This window comes from Osmerus eperlanus, chromosome 24, assembly GCF_963692335.1.
Source record: "Osmerus eperlanus chromosome 24, fOsmEpe2.1, whole genome shotgun sequence".
Classification (NCBI taxonomy): domain Eukaryota; kingdom Metazoa; phylum Chordata; class Actinopteri; order Osmeriformes; family Osmeridae; genus Osmerus; species Osmerus eperlanus.
Genome location: NC_085041.1, coordinates 6,437,519 through 6,457,503, shown reverse-complemented (window position 1 = coordinate 6,457,503; position 19,985 = coordinate 6,437,519). Strand labels below are relative to the sequence as shown.

The following is a 19,985-nucleotide window of genomic DNA, read 5'->3' as shown; positions in this document are numbered from 1 at the left end:
CCGAGTGATACAAGTCACCATTTGGATATAACTATTCGCAAATGTAGGCCTACTCATAAAATAAATACATTCAGTATCTTGTCTAACATTGGACAAGGGTTTTTGGATTAGGACACCAGCTCCTCCAGAGTTAATACCAAAGCGTGCGTGCAAGTGGTGGATGGCGGACACGTGACAGCCAGTGGCTCTCGCTTGCTCCGTCAGTACCGGAGATGGCAAGATGGCTGCAAGCAACTATTATGGCTTTACACATGGAGCCGGTCCACAGTACAGGTAAATCTGGTGATGCCAGTCAGTAGTTATGTACTTAGCCGTTAGGTATCATCCCCGCTTTCATGCATGTTTTTTTTATGCTGTTCTGGCGCACCGTTACTGGTGCCATGGTGTAGTTTGGCCTTAGTGAAATGGCTTGCTAGCTAGCTTAGCTTGGCAGGCACAGGGTCCTAGGTAGGCAGGTCAGTTGCTACGCACTTGGCGTGGAAAACACCCATTAAACTATCATGTTCATTAGGAAAGCATTTATACTTGCCAACCTTTTGTATTGTCACAGCAACTACATGGCAGAAAACGATTGGTAAACATAAATCGCTCCCTCGCTTGCCAGCTAGCTAGTTTGTTTCAGGTTTTAAGTGTCAGTCAAGCGAATGTAAGTTTAAACATGTTAGGACACTTCAGGGCGATTCGAAATGTGATCGTTGATTCAGTTTAATAGATACCCAGCCATCTGGTTCAGTGTCAAAAAATGTCACTGAATCGGATTCATCATTCCCGTGCTGCATACTGTCAGTGTCATATGAACGGTCAATTCAGAGTCAGAAGCCTTGAACAGTGTTTAACAACCATGGATGTAAACGCGTAGTCTATATTCGGTCTAGGAAGTTGCTGGCACACATGTTTACAAACCACATTTGTTCTGTCTATATACTGTCTGGGTTTAGAAGAGTCCTTGTTTATTTTGACCGTTGCAAGTCTGGGCTGGTGAATGAATCTTCTACTCGCATTGGCGTAGTCGTCTTTGCCAGTGTAGGTTTGCATGGTTATGACCGTGGTTTTGCACTGTTATTATACCCAGCCCAGAGATACTAGTAGCTCTTGAACATTTAACAAAGTTTCACTTTATAGAACAGGTCAATTCCCCACTGTCAACATATTGCCTGGTCACACAAGATCTCCTGTGTAGTATTGTAGATATATTGGAGGTAATGTTCATTCTAGACTCATTTAGTGAAAGGTCCATACATCAGATTTAAATGACATCTGGATTCCTTACTTTTCCTGTCTCTTATCTCCTGTTGATTTTTGCAGTGACATTGTAAGCCACCATATTTAATGTCCAACCTAGGCTGTAAAAAAATAAGTCTACACCAAGGTCTGATAATGGACTATAAACTGACCTTAAGTTTATCCAGTCTCCTCCTCCTGATGTGCCCAAGACAGCGGTTATCCAGCTTGCAAACCTGTGTGACTATGGATGCTGACTAAGGAGATGTACGATGCGTGTGCGTGCACATACGTGTATGCACGTGTGTGACTGCAACTGTCCGTTTTGCATCTTGAGGAATGCTAATGATGTGCTCGTCGATTTGCACGGTCATCATCCCTCTGCTAATATTGCATCGGCCATGTTCTGCAGGAAAAAAGGTTTTATCCAGTGCCAGTCGGCTGGCATTTAGACCTCATGATGATTATTTAGGAAACTCAATTTTGATATGGTTCAACAGTCCCAGGGACTGAGAAGTGAACCTGATCAAAACAGATGCATTTGGGCTTGATGTCAGTCGGTTCATATTCAACTCATATTTCAAAGATGTTATTTATATGCAGACCTTGGTAGGGTTGTTAAGGATATTCCCTCCATTCAGTGGCTTAGCAATATCCCATAGGACGCTACGAGCTGTGTATACTGTGTGGGTGTGTAGGACAGGACAGGGCAGGTCTGTAGGGAAGTCTTGTAAGAGGGCCATGAGTTACAATCATGATGCATTATAGATGTGGCGGGTTCGCTGGTTCGTCGTGTCACTCATAGGATTCTTCTCAATTTCTCTGTCTCTCCTTTTCTCTGTCTTTTTTTCCCCCTCGGCCTCTTGATTTTCCCGTTATTCTCCCTCTGTCCCTGCTTCTTGCCCCTCTCCTCCCTTCTCTTCTCCTCCCCTCCTCTCCCCTCTCCTCTCCTCCCTTCTCCTCCTCCCTTCTCTTCTCCTCTCCCCTCTCCTCTCCTCTCCTCCCTTCTCCTCTCCTCCCTTCTCTTCTCCTCCCCTACCCTCCTCTCCCCTCTCCTCCCCTCCCTTCTCCTCCCCTCTCCTCTCTTCTCTTCTCTTCTCCTCCCCTCTCTTCTCTTCTCCTCCCCTCTCTTCTCCTCTCCCCTCTCCTCCCCTCTCCTCTCTTCTCTTCTCCTCCCCTCCTCTCCCCTCTCTTCCCCTCTCTTCTCCTCTCCCTTCTCCTCCCCTCTCCCTTCTCCTCCCCTCTCCTCTCCTCTATTCTCCTCTCCCCTCCTCTCCCCCCCCCTCTCCCCTCCCCTCCCCTCCCCCCCCCTCTCCCTTCCTCTCCCCTCCCCCCCCCTCTCCCCTCCCCCCTCCAGCACCCAGCCTCCCCCAGCCTACTCCCACCCGTCCTCTGCCAGCTACAGCGTGCAGCCAGCCCAGGCCGTGGCCCACGCCGTGACCGCCTCCTACGCCCCGGCTCCCGCCCAGGCCGCGCGCCCCGTGGCCACCGCCCCCTACCCCGCCGCCTACCAGGCCCACCCGGCCCCCCCGGACTACGGGTACCGGCAACCGGAGCCCCCCGCGCCCCAGCCCACCACCACCCCCCAGACCTTCCAGGTCTACACCGAGGCGGTCAGTACCGCCCCACCCCCGTACACACTGTTACACTCTACCATGAACTAGTGTGCTATAATACAGTTGTCCTTAACTAACCCCCCCCCCCCCCCCCCCCACACACACACACACACACACACACTGTTTGTCAACCGAGTGTGAACTTGTACACCAAGTGAAATGTATTTCACATGCACGAGAAGCCGAATTTACGTAACACAACCCTTGCCCTTAGACACCCCCCCCCCCCCCCCCCCTTCGAGTTTGTTGCATCTAATGTGTCATTGTTCTCCAATGTGCTGTTCCTTTCCGCCACGCAGAAGCGGTTATAAGCGCAACAAAAATATTTATTCACAAGCATGTGTGTCTTGTTAGTTCAAGTCATATCTTGGCACATTCACATCAACTTCCTAGCTCACTCACATAGTAGGAATGGTTGAGTAAACAGGCTTTTCTATAATAAAGCCTTTGTTACTTATCATTTGCACTGTTGCATCAGTTGGCTGGCACTGCTGTTAGACACGAACCCCTCCTTTCTCCTCTCCTCCAGGAGAACTACAGTTATGGCCGCCCAGCCGTCACCAGCTATGAGCCCAAGCAGCAGTACTACCAGACCAGCATCGCTCCAGCACAACGGACCCCCACAGAGACCTACTACCAGACAGGTAGACCCCCAACACACACACACACATACTGTACACAGGACCTTCAATGATGCTGTCAGACAGGTAGACTTCCAGCATGCTCACACACACACACACACACACACACACACACACACACACTGTACACAGGACCTTCAATGATGCTGTCAGACAGGTAGACCCCCAACACACACACACACACACACACACATACTGTACACAGGACCTTCAATGATGCTGTCAGACAGGTAGACCCCCACCACACACACACACACACAACAACACACTGTACACAGGAACTTCAATGCTGCTGTCAGACAGGTAGACTTCCAGCATGCTCGCACACACACACACACACACACACACACACACACACACACACACACACACACACACACACACACACACACACACACACAGGAACTCCAGTGCTGCTGTGGGACAGATAACATCCATGAGCAAATCCTTGGTTGTTTTAATATACATATAGCATATCCTGCCTGTTTGAATGCAGTACATTGGCATTCTGTGTGTCTACATGTCACTGTGACACCTACCCTTTGGGCATTTCAATAAATGTGACATTATAAGCAAAATTGTATTTGGGGGATGCAATGTTATGTAAGGTTGTGCATAATAGAATCATATTAAAGATGACTGATCTTTCCCCTAGTCTTGACAGGCCATCTGGAATGTTTACCTGCTGTGACCAGACAGTGTCGTTTTACTGTTGTTAATCGTGACAATGAATCTGTCCGGTGTCTAAAAGCTGGTGCGAGAAGTAATAATAATAGTAATGGGATATCCTCGCTCCTTATGCCAACTGCCCTCTCATCTGGGTGTGTGTGTGTGTGTGCACACCCTGGTTGATGTGTGTGTACTCTTGTGTTTTGCTGTGCATGCATGCCACCAAATGTCTCTGTGTGTCTCCCTCTCTCTCTCTGTCTCTCTCTCTCTCCCCCCTCCCTCCCTCCCTCCCTCCTTCCCTCCCTCCCTCCCTCCCTCCCTCCCTCCCTCCCTCCCTCCCTCCCTCCCTCCCTCCCTCCCCCTCCCTCCCTCCCTCCCTCCCTCCCTCCCTCCCTCCCTCCCTCCCTCCCTCCCCTCCCTCCCCTCCCTCCCTCCCTCCCTCCCTCCCTCCCTCCCCTCCCTCCCTCCCCTCCCTCCCTCCCTCCCTCCCTCCCTCTCCGTCTCTCTCTCGCTCTCCCCTCCCTCCCTCCCTCTATCTCTCTCCCCCTCCCTCTCTCTCTCTCTCCAGTGGGTGTGAAGAGTGTATACAGCCCAGTCAGCAGCTCCGTGTACAGCCAGCCCCCCGGGCCCCCGCCCCAGAGACAGGTGACGGCCCTGAAGCCCCTGGCCCCCTCCGGCGCCGTCTCCACCAGCTACAACATCTACCCGGCCGCCTCCACCAGCGTCCAGCAGCCCCCCACCCCCATCTCCTCCTACGCCCCCTGCTCCTCCTTCAGCTCCGCCGCCGCCACCTCCTACTCCGGTACGGCGCGGGGAGAGGCGGGCGGGTGTGCGCGCGCGCGCGTTTATGGGGGTATGCGTGCGTGGGATTGAGTGTGTGTGTGTGTGGGGGCGGGAGGAGGAGGGAATCATGGCGGATGACAGAAGGAGAAAGACAGAGAGTGGGGGGGGGGGAGTCAAGGAGAGAGTGGGGAAAGGAAGAAAAGGGCAAAGGAAGGAGAACGACAGGTGGAGAAATGGAGAGAGAGGGGTGAAGGAGAGAACGGGACAGAGGGACAGAGATGGGAGGAGGCGTGACCCACATTGACCCGCGTGACCTGCTGTGCCCGTCTCAGCCCCGCTGGAGGATGCGGCGTGACAGGTGCGAGGAACGTGGCCACGGCTTCCCCTGGCGGGCGGCCAGCGCTGCCCAAACTGCTGACACCTGTCCAGTCCACTCACACGTCCCCAAGTGCACGAGGGGGTCGAAAGATTAAGAGCTGAGACATAACCAGGGGAGAGAGAATATGAGGCAGGGAGAAAGTGGAAGGGAAAGAGAGTGGGAGAGTAGGTCAAATTACATTTACATGACAATGATTTCATTTAGCATGATTTTATCCGAAGCAGCGTACATACAGTTAGGTCCATAAATATTTGGACATTGACACAATTTTCATCATTTTGGCTCTGTATACCACCACAATGGATTTGAAATGAAACAATCAAGATGTGCTTTAAGTGCAGACTAATTTCAGGGTATTTACATCCAAATCAGGTGAACGGTGTAGGAATTACAATACATTTTATATGTGCCCCCCCCCCTTTTTAAGGGACCAAAAGTAATTGGACAATTGGCTGCTCAGCTGTTCCATGGCCAGGTGTATGTTATTCCCTCATGGGAGTTCGTTATTTCATTGACAAGGAGCAGATAAAAGGTCTAGAGTTCATTTCAAGTATGGTATTTGTGTTTGGAATCTGTTGCTGTCAACTCTCAATATGAAGTCCAAAGAGCTGTCACCATCAGTGAAGCAAGCCATCGTTAGGCTGAAAAATCAAAACAAACCTATCAGAGAGATAGCAAAAACATTAGGTGTGGCCAAATCAACTGTTTGGTACATTCTTAAAAAGAAAGAACGCACTGGTGAGCTCAGCAACACCAAAAGACCCGGAAGACCACGGAAAACAACTGTGGTGGATGGCAGAAGAATTCTTTCCCTGGTGAAGAAAAACCCCTTCACAACAGTTGGCCAGATCAAGAACACTCTCCAGGAGGTAGGCGTATCTGTGTCAAAGTCAAAAATTAAGAGAAGACTTCACCAGAGTAAATACAGAGGGTTCACCACAAGATGTAAACCATTGGTGAGTCTCAAAAACAGGAAGACCAGATTAGAGTTTGCCAAAAAACATCTAAAAGACCCTGTACCGTTCTGGAACAACATCCTATGGACAGATGAGACCAAGATCAACTTGTACCTGAATGATGGGAAGAGAAGAGTATGGAGAAGGGAAGGAACTGCTCATGATCCAAAGCATACCACCTCATCAGTGAAGCATGGTGGAGGTAGTGTTATGGCGTGGGCATGTATGGCTGCCAATGGAACTGGTTCCCTTGTATTTATCGATGATGTGACTGCTGACAAAAGCAGTAGGATGAATTCTGAAGTGTTTCTGGCAATATTATCTGCTCAGATTCAGCCAAATGCTTCAGAACTCATAGGACGGCGCTTCACAGTGCAGATGGACAATGACCCGAAGCATACTGCGAAAGCAACCAAAGAGTTTTTTAAGGCAAAGAAGTGGAATGTTCTGCAATGGCCAAGTCAATCACCTGACCTAAATCCAATTGAGCATGCATTTCACTTGCTAAAGACAAAACTGAAGGGAAAATGCCCCAAGAACAAGCAGGAACTGAAGACAGTTGCAGTAGAGGCCTGGCAGAGCATCACCAGGGACGAAACCCAGCGTCTGGTGATGTCTATGGGTTCCAGACTTCAGGCTGTCATTGACTGCAAAGGATTTGCAACCAAGTATTAAAAGTGACAATTAGATTTATGATTATGTTAGTTTGTCCAATTAATTTTGGTCCCTTAAAAAGGGGGGGGCCACATATAAAATGTGTTGTAATTCCTACACCGTTCACCTGATTTGGATGTAAATACCCTGAAATTAAAGCTGAAAGTCTGCACTTAAAGCACATCTTGATTGTTTCATTTCAAATCCATTGTGGTGGTATACAGAGCCAAAATGATGAAAATTGTGTCAATGTCCAAATATTTATGGACCTAACTGTATACAGTAGGTAGGGCATATGGCATATGCGGCAGAAAATCAAGGATCAAAAGTCGCAATTGTCGAACAGTATTCTAGTAGTCAGTCAAGGAACGTTCTGTATTTAACAAGGCACAGTGCAGAGTAACCCTATCTCAGCTACCAGGCACAGGGCTACAGGCACAGTCATCAAACATCAATAACCTCCCCGCAACAGTCATGCAAAGGGCATTGATTTTGCTGCACAATACCATCGAACAATTTCACCGGCGCTGTCTGTGAGACGGTGGTACAGCAGAATCTCAAAAAAATAACATGCAAAGTAAAGACTAATTCCCCAGGTAGCAAATATATAATTTAGTGCTGCTGTCAGGGCCCTTAGGCCCAGAGAAAGTATTTAGTCCAGGTGAAACTTGAAGAGGGCGTACTGAGGCCTCGTCAGTATGACTGGAGTGACAAGGAGTTGAGCGGGGAGAACATTCCACCTCTGTGGAGAACCGAACGAGGTTCTCCTCAGAGGGGGGGGGAGGGTCAGATGGCTGAGCGGTTAGGGAATTGGGCTATTAATCAGGAGATTGCCGGTTCGATTCCCGGCCGGGATAAATGACGTTGTGTCCTTAAGCAAGGCACTTCACCCTACTTGCCTCGGGGGGGAATGTCCCTGTACTTACTGTAAGTCGCTCTGGATTAGCTAAATGTAAGTACCTCATGCTGGGAGTTTGAGGAACCCTCTTTCTCTGTGCCGGGGTCACGAGACGGCCCGATCAAATTCGGATGAAGCGCCCCAAAACGAGAGAAAGAGACAAGGAGAGAGGCGCAGGAACGGAGAGCTAGCCAGGCAGTTTCTCCTCCCTCTCTCGACGCTCTAGTCCAAGGCTTCAGGATGGAGCGTATTCCTGAGAGAACACGTTCTCACCCGTGCGTGACCTCCCCCCTCCCCCCTCCCCGCAGGCATCAGCTACTCCACGTACGACACCAGCGGCTACACGTCCACCCCCTCCTACTACCAGCCGGCCCAGCTGCCTCCCCCGCAGCCCCAGCCCCCCCCGCAGCAGCCCCAGCCCCCGCTGCAGCCGCCGCCCAAGCAGCTCACCAGCTCCTCCTGGAGCACGGCGGGCAGCAACATGGTCACCGCCCCGGCCGTCAACTGCTACAAGAAGCCCATGTTCCACCAGAGCAAGCTGCAGAAGCCCAAGGGGCCGCCCAAGCAGCCGCAGCTGCACTACTGCGACATCTGCAAGATCAGCTGCGCCGGGCCGCAGGTGACGCACCTCCACGCCGTCCGCCCGATTCCATTTGTGGATCTCGTCGGAAAGGCTAATTGTTAGATTGATTGGTTGGTTTGTTAGATTGGTTGATTGGTTGGTTTGTTAATTTGATTGGTTGGTTTATTAGTGTGATTGATTGGTTGATTGATTGGTTGTTTATTTGTTTGTTAGGATTGTTGACTGATTGGTTTATTAGTGTAATTGATTGGTTGATTGATTGGTTGTTTATTTGTTTGTTAGGATTGTTGACTGATTGGTTTATTAGTGTAATTGATTGGTTGATTGATGAATTGGTTGGTTAACCCTCCCCCCAGACGTACCGGGAGCACCTGGAGGGCCAGAAGCACAAGAAGAAGGAGGCGGCTCTCAAGTCCGGGGGCGGCTCGGGGCCGCGGGGCGTCCAGACCCAGCTCCGCTGCGAGCTCTGCGACGTCTCCTGCACCGGCGTGGACGCCTACGCCGCCCACATCAGAGGGGCCAAGCACCAGAAGGTCTCTGGGAGGGCAGGGGGGCGCTGGGGGTGGATTATGACTTTGTAAACTTCCAGAACATTACAAACATGTAATGTTTGTAATGTTAATCTCTGTCTCTTCTTTTCTCTTTTTCCCCTCCCTCCCTCCCTCCCTCCCTCCCTCCCTCCCTCCCCTCCCCTCCCCTCCCCTCCCCTCCCCTCCCCTCCCTCCCCCTCCCAGGTAGTGAAGCTCCACACCAAGCTCGGCAAGCCCATCCCTTCCACTGAGCCCGTCTTGGTCAACTCTGCTCCAGTTTACACGACGTCCACCGCAGGGAAGACCACCACCACCCCATCCCCTGCCCCGGCCTCCACCCCGGCCCCGGCACCGGCCCCCGCGCCAGCCTCTGCCGCCAACCCAGCACCACCCAAACCTACCGTGGTGAACACCCTCACCAGGACTCCAGCACCCCCCAAGAAGACAATCCCGCCCAAGATCACCCCCGTTGGTACGACGCTCCTGACCTTTGACCTCCACCCCCCTCCGGTTCCCCCGCTTGACTAAACTAACCCTCGAGCGATGACGACAAATGACCGTTGCTAACCCCATGTCTGGATGTCCCCCCCCCTCTCCCCCCCAGTCACCAAGCCCGTCGCCCCCCCAGCTGCCAGGGTTGAGGAGACCAAACCCCCCGCCCGTCAGAAGGCGGAGCCCCTGAGTGACGAGGAGGACGGGGAGGGTTCGGGGGGCCCGGGGGACGTCCAGCCCGTGGGACACGACTACGTCGAGGAGGTGGGGGGGGCAGGAAGTACTGCCACACAGGAAGTAGACTGGGATGGGACGGGGGGGGGGAGGGGGACGTGTTAGACTGGGACACAGGAAGTTGATGATAAGGCAGGAGTGGGACCTTCTGGCAGCTGGTTCAGTTTATTTGTTGTCATCGGTTATTGCTATTATTTGTAGTTTTGCATTTCCTACATAGATTGTAGACGGAGATGAATCCTTAACAACTGGTCATGTGACCTGCATTATGTGTGGGAGCCGCCAACGGTGTCTTCACAGAGGGAGCTATGTCGTGTTCCTCCGATAACGGGGTTTCTCGAGCTCAACACCAGGGGCTGTGTGTCCTGCGCCTCAGGTCCGGAACGATGACGGCAAGGTGGTCCGCTTCCACTGTAAACTGTGCGAGTGCAGCTTCAACGACCCCAACGCCAAGGACATGCACCTGAAAGGCCGCAGACACCGGCTGCAATACAAGGTGGAGTAACTCCCACGATAGCCTCGTCCAGTCACTGCTTGACTCATACCACCAGGTGGCGCACTGACACACGGAAGCATGTTCGTTAGTCTAAACTTCTGAGGAGAGGTACCAGATTGTGGCTGAGCACGCAGTAATTGACTATTATCGATCCTTTTTTTCCCCATATTGCCAAAGTTTCTCTTTCTCCTTTGATCCTCCCTCTATAAGGGCTAGGTTTGGCTTAGCGGTCAGAGCATTTCCCTGCTGATCAAGCAGTTCATATCCCCCTAAGTACGTCTGTACCTTTTGGATAAAAGTGTCTGCTGAACAAACATGATTCCATCCCTTCTTTCTCTCCATCTTTCTCTCCCGCCTCCTCCTCTCCGTCTCCCTCTTCCTCGTCCTATCTCCCTTCTTCTTTTCCTCTCCCTCTCCCTCTTTCTCTCTCCATCTTCCTCTCCCTTCTTCCTCCCTCTCGCTCCCTCGTTCTCCCTCCCTCCTCCTCCTCTTCCTCTCCCTTCTCACTTTCCCTCTCCCTCCTGTCCCTCTCTCCCCCTCTCTCTCTCCCCCTCTCTCTCCCCCTCTCTCTCTCTCCCTCCTGTCCCTCTCTCTCTCCCTCTCTCCACCTCTCTCTCTCCCTCTCTCCCTCCTGTCCCTCTCTCCCTCCTGTCCCTCTCTCTCTCCCTCTCTCTCCACCTCTCTCTCCCTCTCTCCCTCCTGTCCCTCTCTCCCTCCTGTCCCTCTCTCTCCCCCTCTCTCTCTCTCCCTCCTGTCCCTCTCTCCCCCTCTCTCTCCCCCTCTCTCTCCCTCTCTCCCTCCTGTCCCTCTCTCCCTCCTGTCCCACTCTCTCCCCCTCTCTCTCTCTCCCTCCTGTCCCTCTCTCCCCCTCTCTCTCCCCCTCTCTCTCTCTCCCTCCTGTCCCTCTCTCCCCCTCTCTCTCTCCCCCTCTCTCTCCCCCTCTCTCTCTCTCCCTCCTCTCCCTCTCTCCACCTCTCTCTCTCCCTCTCTCCCTCTCTCCCTCCTGTCCCTCTCTCCCTCCTGTCCCTATCTCTCTCCCTCTCTCTCCACCTCTCTCTCCCTCTCTCCCTCCTGTCCCTCTCTCCCTCCTGTCCCTCTCTCTCCCCCTCTCTCTCTCTCCCTCCTGTCCCTCTCTCCCCCTCTCTCTCCCCCTCTCTCTCCCTCTCTCCCTCCTGTCCCTCTCTCCCTCCTGTCCCACTCTCTCCCCCTCTCTCTCTCTCCCTCCTGTCCCTCTCTCCCCCTCTCTCTCCCCCTCTCTCTCTCTCCCTCCTGTCCCTCTCTCCCCCTCTCTCTCACCCTCTCTCTCCCTCTCCCCCTCCCTGCGAGCAGAAGAAGGTGAACCCGGAGCTCCCGGTGGAGATCAAGCCCAGTAACCGGGCCCGGAAGCTGCAGGAGGGCAAGCTGAGGAAGCAGAAGCAGAAGGCCGTGCTGAAGAGGCAGAGGGACGACGAGCAGCGCTGGCACATGGAGATGAGGTCCCCGCGCTCCGCCACTGTCCCCTCCTCCTCCTCCCCCTCCTCCTCCTCCTCCCCCTCCTCCTCCTCCCCCATGTCTTATTAGCTGCCCTTGTATTTGCAAACACACGCCAACCGTTTCCCCGTGCGTCCCTTTCGCGCGTCTGCGCGGGTCGGGAGTTTAGCGACGTGCCCTTCGTGGAGGCGCAGCTCACGGGCAGTTGTTTCCCCGGGGTTTGCTCTCCCGTGGTGTTCATCGAGAGCGTGCGTGCGTGCGTGTGTGTGTGTGTGTGTGTGTGTGTGTGTGTGTAGGCGCTACGAGGAGGACATGTACTGGAGGAGGATGGAGGAGGAGCAGGTGTACTGGGGGGAGCAGAGGCGGAGGATGGCCCCCCCTCCCCTGATGAGCCGCCCAGGCATGCCGGTGCCCCCCCTGTTGGTAGGGACCATCATTACGGTTGAGGGGGGGGGGGGGGGATCGCATGTAGCTATTCAATTCTATTCTATGCTCCCCTCCCTTCCTCTCCTCTGTGTTCGACTTAACTGCTCTCTGCTCTACCCAAGCCTCTACTGTCTTCTCCAGTGTACTGTGCTGAACGTTACTTTACTCGACTATCGCCGATTGCCCTGTATGGTACTGTTCTCAAGACTCTAAAGGATCCCCCCCCCCTCTCTCTCTCCCCCCCCCCTCCCCCAGCCGGTGCGTCGCCCCGACTCCCCCGACGACCGGCACATTATGGCCAAGCACTCCACCATCTACCCGGTGGAGGAGGAGCTGCAGGCGGTGCAGAGGATCGTGTCTCACTCGGAGCGGGCCCTCAAGCTGGTGTCGGACTCCCTGCTGGAGAAGGAGGCTCCGCCGGCCTCCAGCCCGGCCGCCGAGGAGGGGGAGGAGAAGGGGTGAGAGCGTCGCCGACAGGCCCCGCGGCCGCCCCCAAAAAAAAGAAGCCGGTTGGAGGAACTGAACCATCAACAACCCCCTCTCTATTGCACCCCCACCCTCTCTGCTGCCCCTCTCTCCGTACCCTCTCTCCCACCTCCCCCCTTCTTCCCTCCCCCTCTCCCATCTCCAGGGCCGAGTCCCCGCCCCGCCTGCTGAAGGGGGTGATGAGGGTGGGCATCCTGGCCAAGGGCCTGCTGCTCCACGGAGACCGCAGCGTGGAGCTCATCCTGCTGGCCGCCAAGAAGCCCACGGTCTCCCTGCTGCACAGCATCGCCAGGCAGCTGCCCAAGGAGCTGTCGGTAAGAGCCCGCTCCCCTCCACCACAGCACGGACCACCGCGGCAGGGCCTCGGCCAGGGCGGGGGTGTCAGACGCGTCCGAAGACATTCCTTCTCGTTCTGTGGAAAATGTAACGACATCCACGTGATGTTGAGGTTGACTAATATTAACAGGGGATTTTCAACACAACAAAATAAGTGTGTTTTGAGGAACTGTGTGGCCAGAGTTCGACAGAACAGTGATACGGTTCTTATTTGGTAAGTACGTTTATTACCACATAGATCGACAGGGCTGTGGAGAGAAAAAGGAGGGGAAGTCCAATAAAAGAAAAAAATGTCATGTCTTTCACCACAGTCTTAAATTGAATCTATCATTATGTATTGTATTTATATAATTTTTTACTATTTATATATATTTATAATCAGTTATTCAGTAGTGACAAGCCTCCCAGCTGTCCAGAAAAGGCAGTTAAAGGAGTATAACTTCCTGGAAAGGCATGACAAAGCATTCATGACTTGATGAACACACGCATAGTCGTGAACAGAAACGACAAGTTTCTTTAACGGGGTCACAAACACTGTTTGGAGAGAGATTTCCGTCATGGGTCTCGCCTCCTCCTCAACGACCTGATTCTGAGACCCACGCACCCCGTGGTCGACTTGCGAAAGACAGAGATCGACGGGGCGGGAAGTCGACGACGCGAGGCAGCTGGAGGATTCGGAATAAAACAGTCGCGCGGCCATTTCTTTCATCGTCTGCCCCCCACGTCTCCTCACGCCGTTTGAATGAACGCAAGCCCCCCCCCCCCCCCATGGTGTGTAACCCGCCTGTCCTTCTAACCGGCAGAACCTCGCTGAGGACCAGTACGAGGTGCAGGCCGAGCCCGACAAGGCCACCATCGTGATCTGTTCCAGCAAGGAGCCCAAAATGCAGGTGACCGTCTCCCTCACCTCCCCGCTGATGAGGGAGGAGGCCGTCCCCGAGGAGGAGGCGCGGGCCGCGCCCGCTCAGCCCTCGGCGGGGAAAGGTTAGAGGAGCCTCAGCTTTGGGTCCAGACTCTTACCAGCCGTGTCACCGTGTTGTCACAACCCCCCCTCCACCCCCCCTCCACCCCACACACACACACCTCTCCCTCCTCCCCCCAGGGCCTCAACCTGCACCCCACACACACACACCTCTCCCTCCTCCCCCCAGGGCCTCAACCTGCACCCCCACACACACACACGCACACACACTTACACTTCCTACAGTTAAACAAAAAAGTTAAGTGGGTCTTTAACCGAACCAAACTGTAACCAAGCCCATCTTAAGACATTTCCACCCCCCCCTAAGTCCTGGAAATAACACAGCATCAGTTTACCAGGTCAATCGCTAAATGTTATGATTGAGCCATTTATTGGCAGTTACTGTGATAGTAGTCTCCTTCTCTCCTCCTCCGTGTTCATCTTTGTTGTGTCTGATATGGGGATGTAAAGCCGGGCTCTCCGACCTTTCTGGGCCTCCAGGGTGTGACTGTGTCGCATAGACACACACCCCAGTTTTTTTTCTTTCAAAATTGAAACTATGACGACCATAACTCCTAAAGTGGTGTTCGGGTAATGCCCAGGGATGGGAGAACGCGGACTTCTTTGACCATTTCAAAAGTGGGACATAGACATTTCTGGCAGTGTCGTTGGTCAGTTTGAAGGCAGCATCCATGTCTACTATCATTTGATTGGCTGTTAACGGCCAATAGGTCCATCGACCTCGCAGCTCTCATCCCTGTTAACAGATATGGCATTATCACTAGTGGCAAGGTGTTGAAGTGTACCGCTATCCCCACGAAATGGTCTCCCATTACCGAGCTTGGCTTGGCTCGAATCTATTTCTTCGTAACACTGTCGCCCCTACCTCGGTGTAAGCCAGGGCGCTGTATTAAATGACCATTGGGAGATGCCGAACACTGCTTCACCTCAGAGACCCACCAGTAATCAGTCTTTACTGTGGGTCTGGGCCGATAACAAGGGCAACTTTGTATTGTTTTCTTGGTTGCAGATATTTTGACCTGTTTGCGTTTTGCTTGGGTTTGTTGATCAGAGTCCCTGTGTCAGCAGACCTTAGCAAACAAACACACACACACACACACACACACAGGAGTGGGTTCATGTGTGTGTCCTCTCATGCACCTCTATGGTTGTGGTTCAGTGTCCGAGTTCCGACACCACCTAGACTAGACTGCCTAGGTTTGTTCTGTGGGGAATGCTCGTGTTGACGCGGCAACAGCCAGCGGCGGTGCATGACGGCTTGGAAAGCACCTTGACATGTGTGAAAGTCCCTTTTAACACCATAGATTTCCCACAACTGATTAGAAAATGAAAGTGTAACTCCCTGTGTGGTCAAGTCAAGCGGCGGAGGACGTTCCTGTAGATTCATAAGGTGACTTTTGTCAGTCTGTATTAGGGCTGTCAAAATTGCTCAAAAATGACGTTTGAATATTCCCTTTAAAAAAACACATATATTCGCATATATTCGAATTTCTGGTTGCCCATTAGGCACGTCAATAACAGGACAAATTAATACAACAAGATACAACTACTTGTATACTGTAGGTAGGCCTAATTTATTTAAGTTTAAGCATATTTAACAACATATTACCTACACAAAAAGAAGTAAATTAAATAATGGCCAAGACTGCAGACCTTGGCCTCTCGCTCGCTCGCACACACGCACTCTCTCTTTCTCTCTCCCGCACCGTCAAATTCGAATATTAATTTTCACATTCGAATTTCTGTTTTTAACCACTATTCGAATATATATTCGAATATAGAATATTCGTTGACAGCCCTAGTCTGTATACGGAAGTGAAAAGGGGGTTTATGGTAGATCGATCATCCGTTGGAGGATGGTTTTAGATCATCTTTGGAGCGTCTCCTATTCGAGATGATCTTAGATGTTTGCTGCTCTTTCATCCGGATTGGACCAGATCTTCAATCTTGATTCTTTGGCGAGCCAGATCTGAGATCTTCATTGATGGACATCTGGATCTCGGGTGAATGACTGCAGCAGCAAGCCACGAGTCAGTGTGTTTTGATGTGTGTGTGTGTGTGTGTGTGCGTGTCTTCTCCTTCCCTAGGTGTGTGTGAGAAGGATCCTCCTGATGTGCTGAACAAGAGGAGGTGTCTGGAGTACCTCTCTGCCCTCCGTCACGCCAAATGGTTCCAGGTGAGGTTCACTCTTATCCACCCGTACCACCTGACACGCCTCTGGCGTACACAAAGACCAACTGTAAGCTCCGGCTCTGTTTATTTGTGTTGGATATTATATTATTGTTTAGCTCTGTTGTAATTGTGTGTGTGTGTGTGCAGGCCCGTGCCAACGGTCTTCAGTCGTGTGTGATCATCATCCGAGTGTTGAGGGACCTGTGCCAACGAGTGCCAACTTGGGGCAAGATGCCAGGCTGGGTGAGGATCTCCGTCTGTCGGTCGGTTTCTCTGTCCATCCGTCTATCCATCCACGCACTCGTTCATCCATTCACCGTCCAACCACTCGTCCATCCATCTACTCCTACCCCTCCGTCCATCCATCCATGTATTCGTAACCTTTAACCCGTGTGTGTGTGTGTGTGTGTGTCCAGGCCATGGAGCTGCTGGTGGAGAAGGCCATCAGCAGTGCTACAGGTCCTCTCAGCCCTGGAGAGGCCATGCGTCGAGTCCTGGAGTGCATCGCCACGGGCATCCTACTGCCAGGTGAGGCCGGCAAATATCCTGCTTGTGTGTGTGTGTGTGTGCTGTCGAGTCATCACGGTCTCTGTCTCTGAGCAGATGGGCCTGGTCTGCTGGACCCGTGTGAGAAGGACCAAACCGACGCCCTGGAGACCCTGACCAAACAAGCCCGAGAAGACATCACAGCCAGCGCACAGGTAGCCACACACACACACACACACACACACACTCTCACCCATTGCATTTACCGTAATTTTCGGACTATAAGGCGCACCTGAATATAAGCCGCAGCAGCTAAAGTGAATGATGTGTACATCTATAAGCCGCACTGGACTATAAGCCGCAGGTGTTTTAATGTTTAATTACCATATGTAAGGGTTTGTGCACAGAGGGGATTGTCGGGAAAGAGATGGTTGCTTGAGGAAGCTCCCATTTATTAACATTTCAACCAACAAGTTGCATATTTGCATAACGTATTCAAGTGTTACCATTTAGTGCAGTAGTAGCTACAGAACATATACTGTGCTGTGTAAACTGTACTGTATCACATAGCGTTTCAGACACAAACTTTTCAACTTTCAAACTTAAACAGTGCGCTCCCAGCGCAGATACCTATTTTTTTTAAACCTTGAAAAAGTGTGCACATCTTTGAATATTTATATTTTTTTAAAGCGAAAATGTACTGATTTCTTTGCTTCTGGGGGTCCCTGGCACAAAATATTTTCAATTGGGGGTCTGCGGCCAAATGTGTATGAATTTATGGGTCCTACGTTTGTTTTACATAATGAGGGTTTGTGCATGAAAACTTCCTTTGCACAAACTGTCTCGCTCTCGTAATGTCTGTCTGTCTTGCTCTCGTTCTGTCTCTCGTTCTGTCTCTCGTACCACTCTCGGTTCCACTTTTACCTTTGCGCGCTTACCTGTTCCACTCTTTTCCGGCCTCCAGCTTTTCCTGCTGGAGCCCGCCGCTTAAAGGTGGGGGGCGCGGACCGGCCATAGAGCCCATAGAGTTAAAGTTGGTGGACTGTAACCTGTAAAATCCATAGATTTAGAAGGTCCCCTAGTGGCCGTTAACTGTAAAAATCCATAGATTAGCTGCACCGTTATATAAACCGCAGGGTGGGAAAAAAGGCGCGGCTTATCGTCCAAAAATTACGGTAAGTGTAGATCTACAGGTTCAGATCCCCCCATGTTATGTGGCTTTGCATAAATAGCATCCGCAACGTGAATTTGTTAACATACTCTCTAAGTATGGTAAATACTGCCATACCGCACTCAAACTACGCAAGCATTCAACTCACCGGTCGTCCCCCCCCCGTCTTCTGCTCCCAGCATGCATTGCGTCTGCTGGCGTTCCGCCAGATCCACAAGGTCCTGGGGATGGAGTCCCTGCCCGCGTCCAAGGCCAGCGCCCGCAACCGCAAGCGCCGCCGGGACGGCAGCGACGCCGGCGAAGGGGAGGGCGAGGGCAAGAAGGACAAGAAAGAGGAGAGCGCCGAGGACGCTTGAGTCCCCCCCGCTGGCCGCGAGCTGGTACTGCAGGTAGAGGGCCCGCTCCCAATCTCCCAACAACAACGACAGCAAACAAACGGAACCCTCCTTCCTGCCTTGTAGAAGTCACTGATCTGACGTGGGTTGGGATGGGTTTGAGTCGCGCTGGGGGACGCACGCCTTCACCCCGTCCAGTCAGGTTAGATCAGAGATCTAGGTTCAAGGAGAGGAGAGGAGGAAGGGGGAGGTCACGTGATCAGAGACTTGTCTCTGGAGCGACGGGAATGTCCCTCGACGCAGGGTCGCTCTCAGATAGGCCCCAGGCCCGACTTAAAGAGGCCCCCCGGTCGGGCGACGGGGAGAATCTCCACGGACACATTTCATAATCTAGGACTAGGCTTTATCTGTGTCAGGGCAAACCACACCCCTTTCATTTTCCGAATATTGTATTTCAAAGGAATATAACTGACCTAGCCATCACGTGTCCGTGCCTCCTTAACGAGGTGGAGTGGTGGAGTATAGGATGCTAAACTGTTAACTGTGACTCTGTACTGTACTTGACTGTACTGTAAATGTTCATCAAAGCGTGTCCCGGCAGTTTCCGTTCCCAGTTTTTCAACACAGCCGACGATTGCTTCATTTCTTTCCAGAATACTTCAAACACAAGGTACTGAACCCCGTTGTCTCTGTCCAGAGGTGTGTGTTTGTGCATGGGGGGGGGGGGTGCGGGCAGCTAAGTCACCTTAGCTTCCACGCACATACAACCCTTTACCTGACCACTGACCTTTGACCCCACCCCCACCCGTGCCCCTAGTTTGCGACCCCCTTACCCTTGCTCAGAGCCCCCTCACCAGTCACTGTTACTACCCTTGTCTTCGATATACTGTCCGATGTCTTACATACTGTGGATGCCTCTGTTGTAATCAGAAGAAAAAGCACTTTCTGGCTCCCCTTCCCCAGGTTTCCATGCAGGAAGGAAGCAGTTTGGTGTCTGTTCACCTCTCCCCAGCACAGCCCAATCCCAGTGTGTCATCTTACCAGTGCGGGGGGGGGGGGGTGGTTACTAACGTGGGAGCATGTATATTCAGAACAGTAGGATAAGGGAGGTGTGGAGTTCGAGCCTTTAGCAAAGGCTTTAGACTGAACTAAAACAGGGGCAATTTTAATGTAACTTTTCCGGAAAGCTTACTGTCAATTGTGCCTCTGCTACAGGCTGTTACTAATAGATGAGTGCTTTGAATGAAGTATTTGTGTGGGTGTTTTGGACAGCTGAACCATGACTTGAAAGATGATTCACACACACACACACGAAAACACACACACACACACTCTCTCTCTCTCTCTCTCCAACATCATGCATTTTTCCGACACTTGTAAAGTAAATGTTTTGCACCACGAAAAAAACACTTAGGAGGCTTTTAAAGGTTACCGTGCGGTAGCTTTGAGGAGATGCTGTACGCGTTCATGAAAAGAGAGGACTTGCTTATGTTGCACAGTCTAGCATGCACGGAGAATGAAGCACTTACAAGATGACAATGATTTTACTTATATGCAGCCATATTTGTTACAATTGCCTCTTAACCTTTTATTTCTGAAAAGTGGTGTGTGTGTGTGTGTGAGTGTGTGAGTGAGTGAGTGTGTGAGTGAGTGTGTGAGTGAGTGTGTGAGTGAGTGTGTGAGTGAGTGTGTGAGTGAGTGTGTGAGTGAGTGTGTGAGTGATGTGTGTGAGTGTGTGAGTGAGTGTGTGAGTGAGTGAGTGAGAGTGAGTGAGTGAGTGTGAGAGAGAGAGAGAGAGAGAGAGAGAGAGAGAGAGAGAGAGAGAGAGAGAGAGAGAGAGGAGAGAGAGAGAGAGAGAGAGAGAGAGAGAGAGAGAGAGAGAGGAGAGAGAGAGAGAGAGAGAGAGAGAGAGAGAGAGAGAGAGAGAGAGAGAGAGAGAGAGAGAGAGAGAGAGAGAGAGAGAGAGAGA

The 19,985-nt window shown here is 52.0% G+C and overlaps 1 protein-coding gene across 1 annotated transcript; it reads left to right on the top strand.

The window, feature by feature from the left end:
* Nucleotides 1-151: 151 nt before the first annotated feature.
* Nucleotides 152-19,325, top strand: zfr2 (zinc finger RNA binding protein 2). Its single transcript, XM_062450516.1, has 19 exons — nt 152-273; nt 2,579-2,834; nt 3,367-3,481; nt 4,716-4,949; nt 8,126-8,436; nt 8,757-8,933; nt 9,135-9,402; nt 9,535-9,686; nt 10,033-10,152; nt 11,482-11,627; nt 11,919-12,045; nt 12,304-12,506; nt 12,680-12,848; nt 13,674-13,854; nt 15,940-16,028; nt 16,172-16,267; nt 16,441-16,552; nt 16,628-16,725; nt 17,861-19,325. The coding sequence occupies exons 1-19, from the start codon at nt 221-223 to the stop codon at nt 18,035-18,037; spliced, it is 3,084 nt and encodes a 1,027-aa protein (XP_062306500.1). The 5' UTR covers nt 152-220; the 3' UTR covers nt 18,038-19,325.
* The last annotated feature ends 660 nt before the right edge of the window (nt 19,326-19,985 follow it).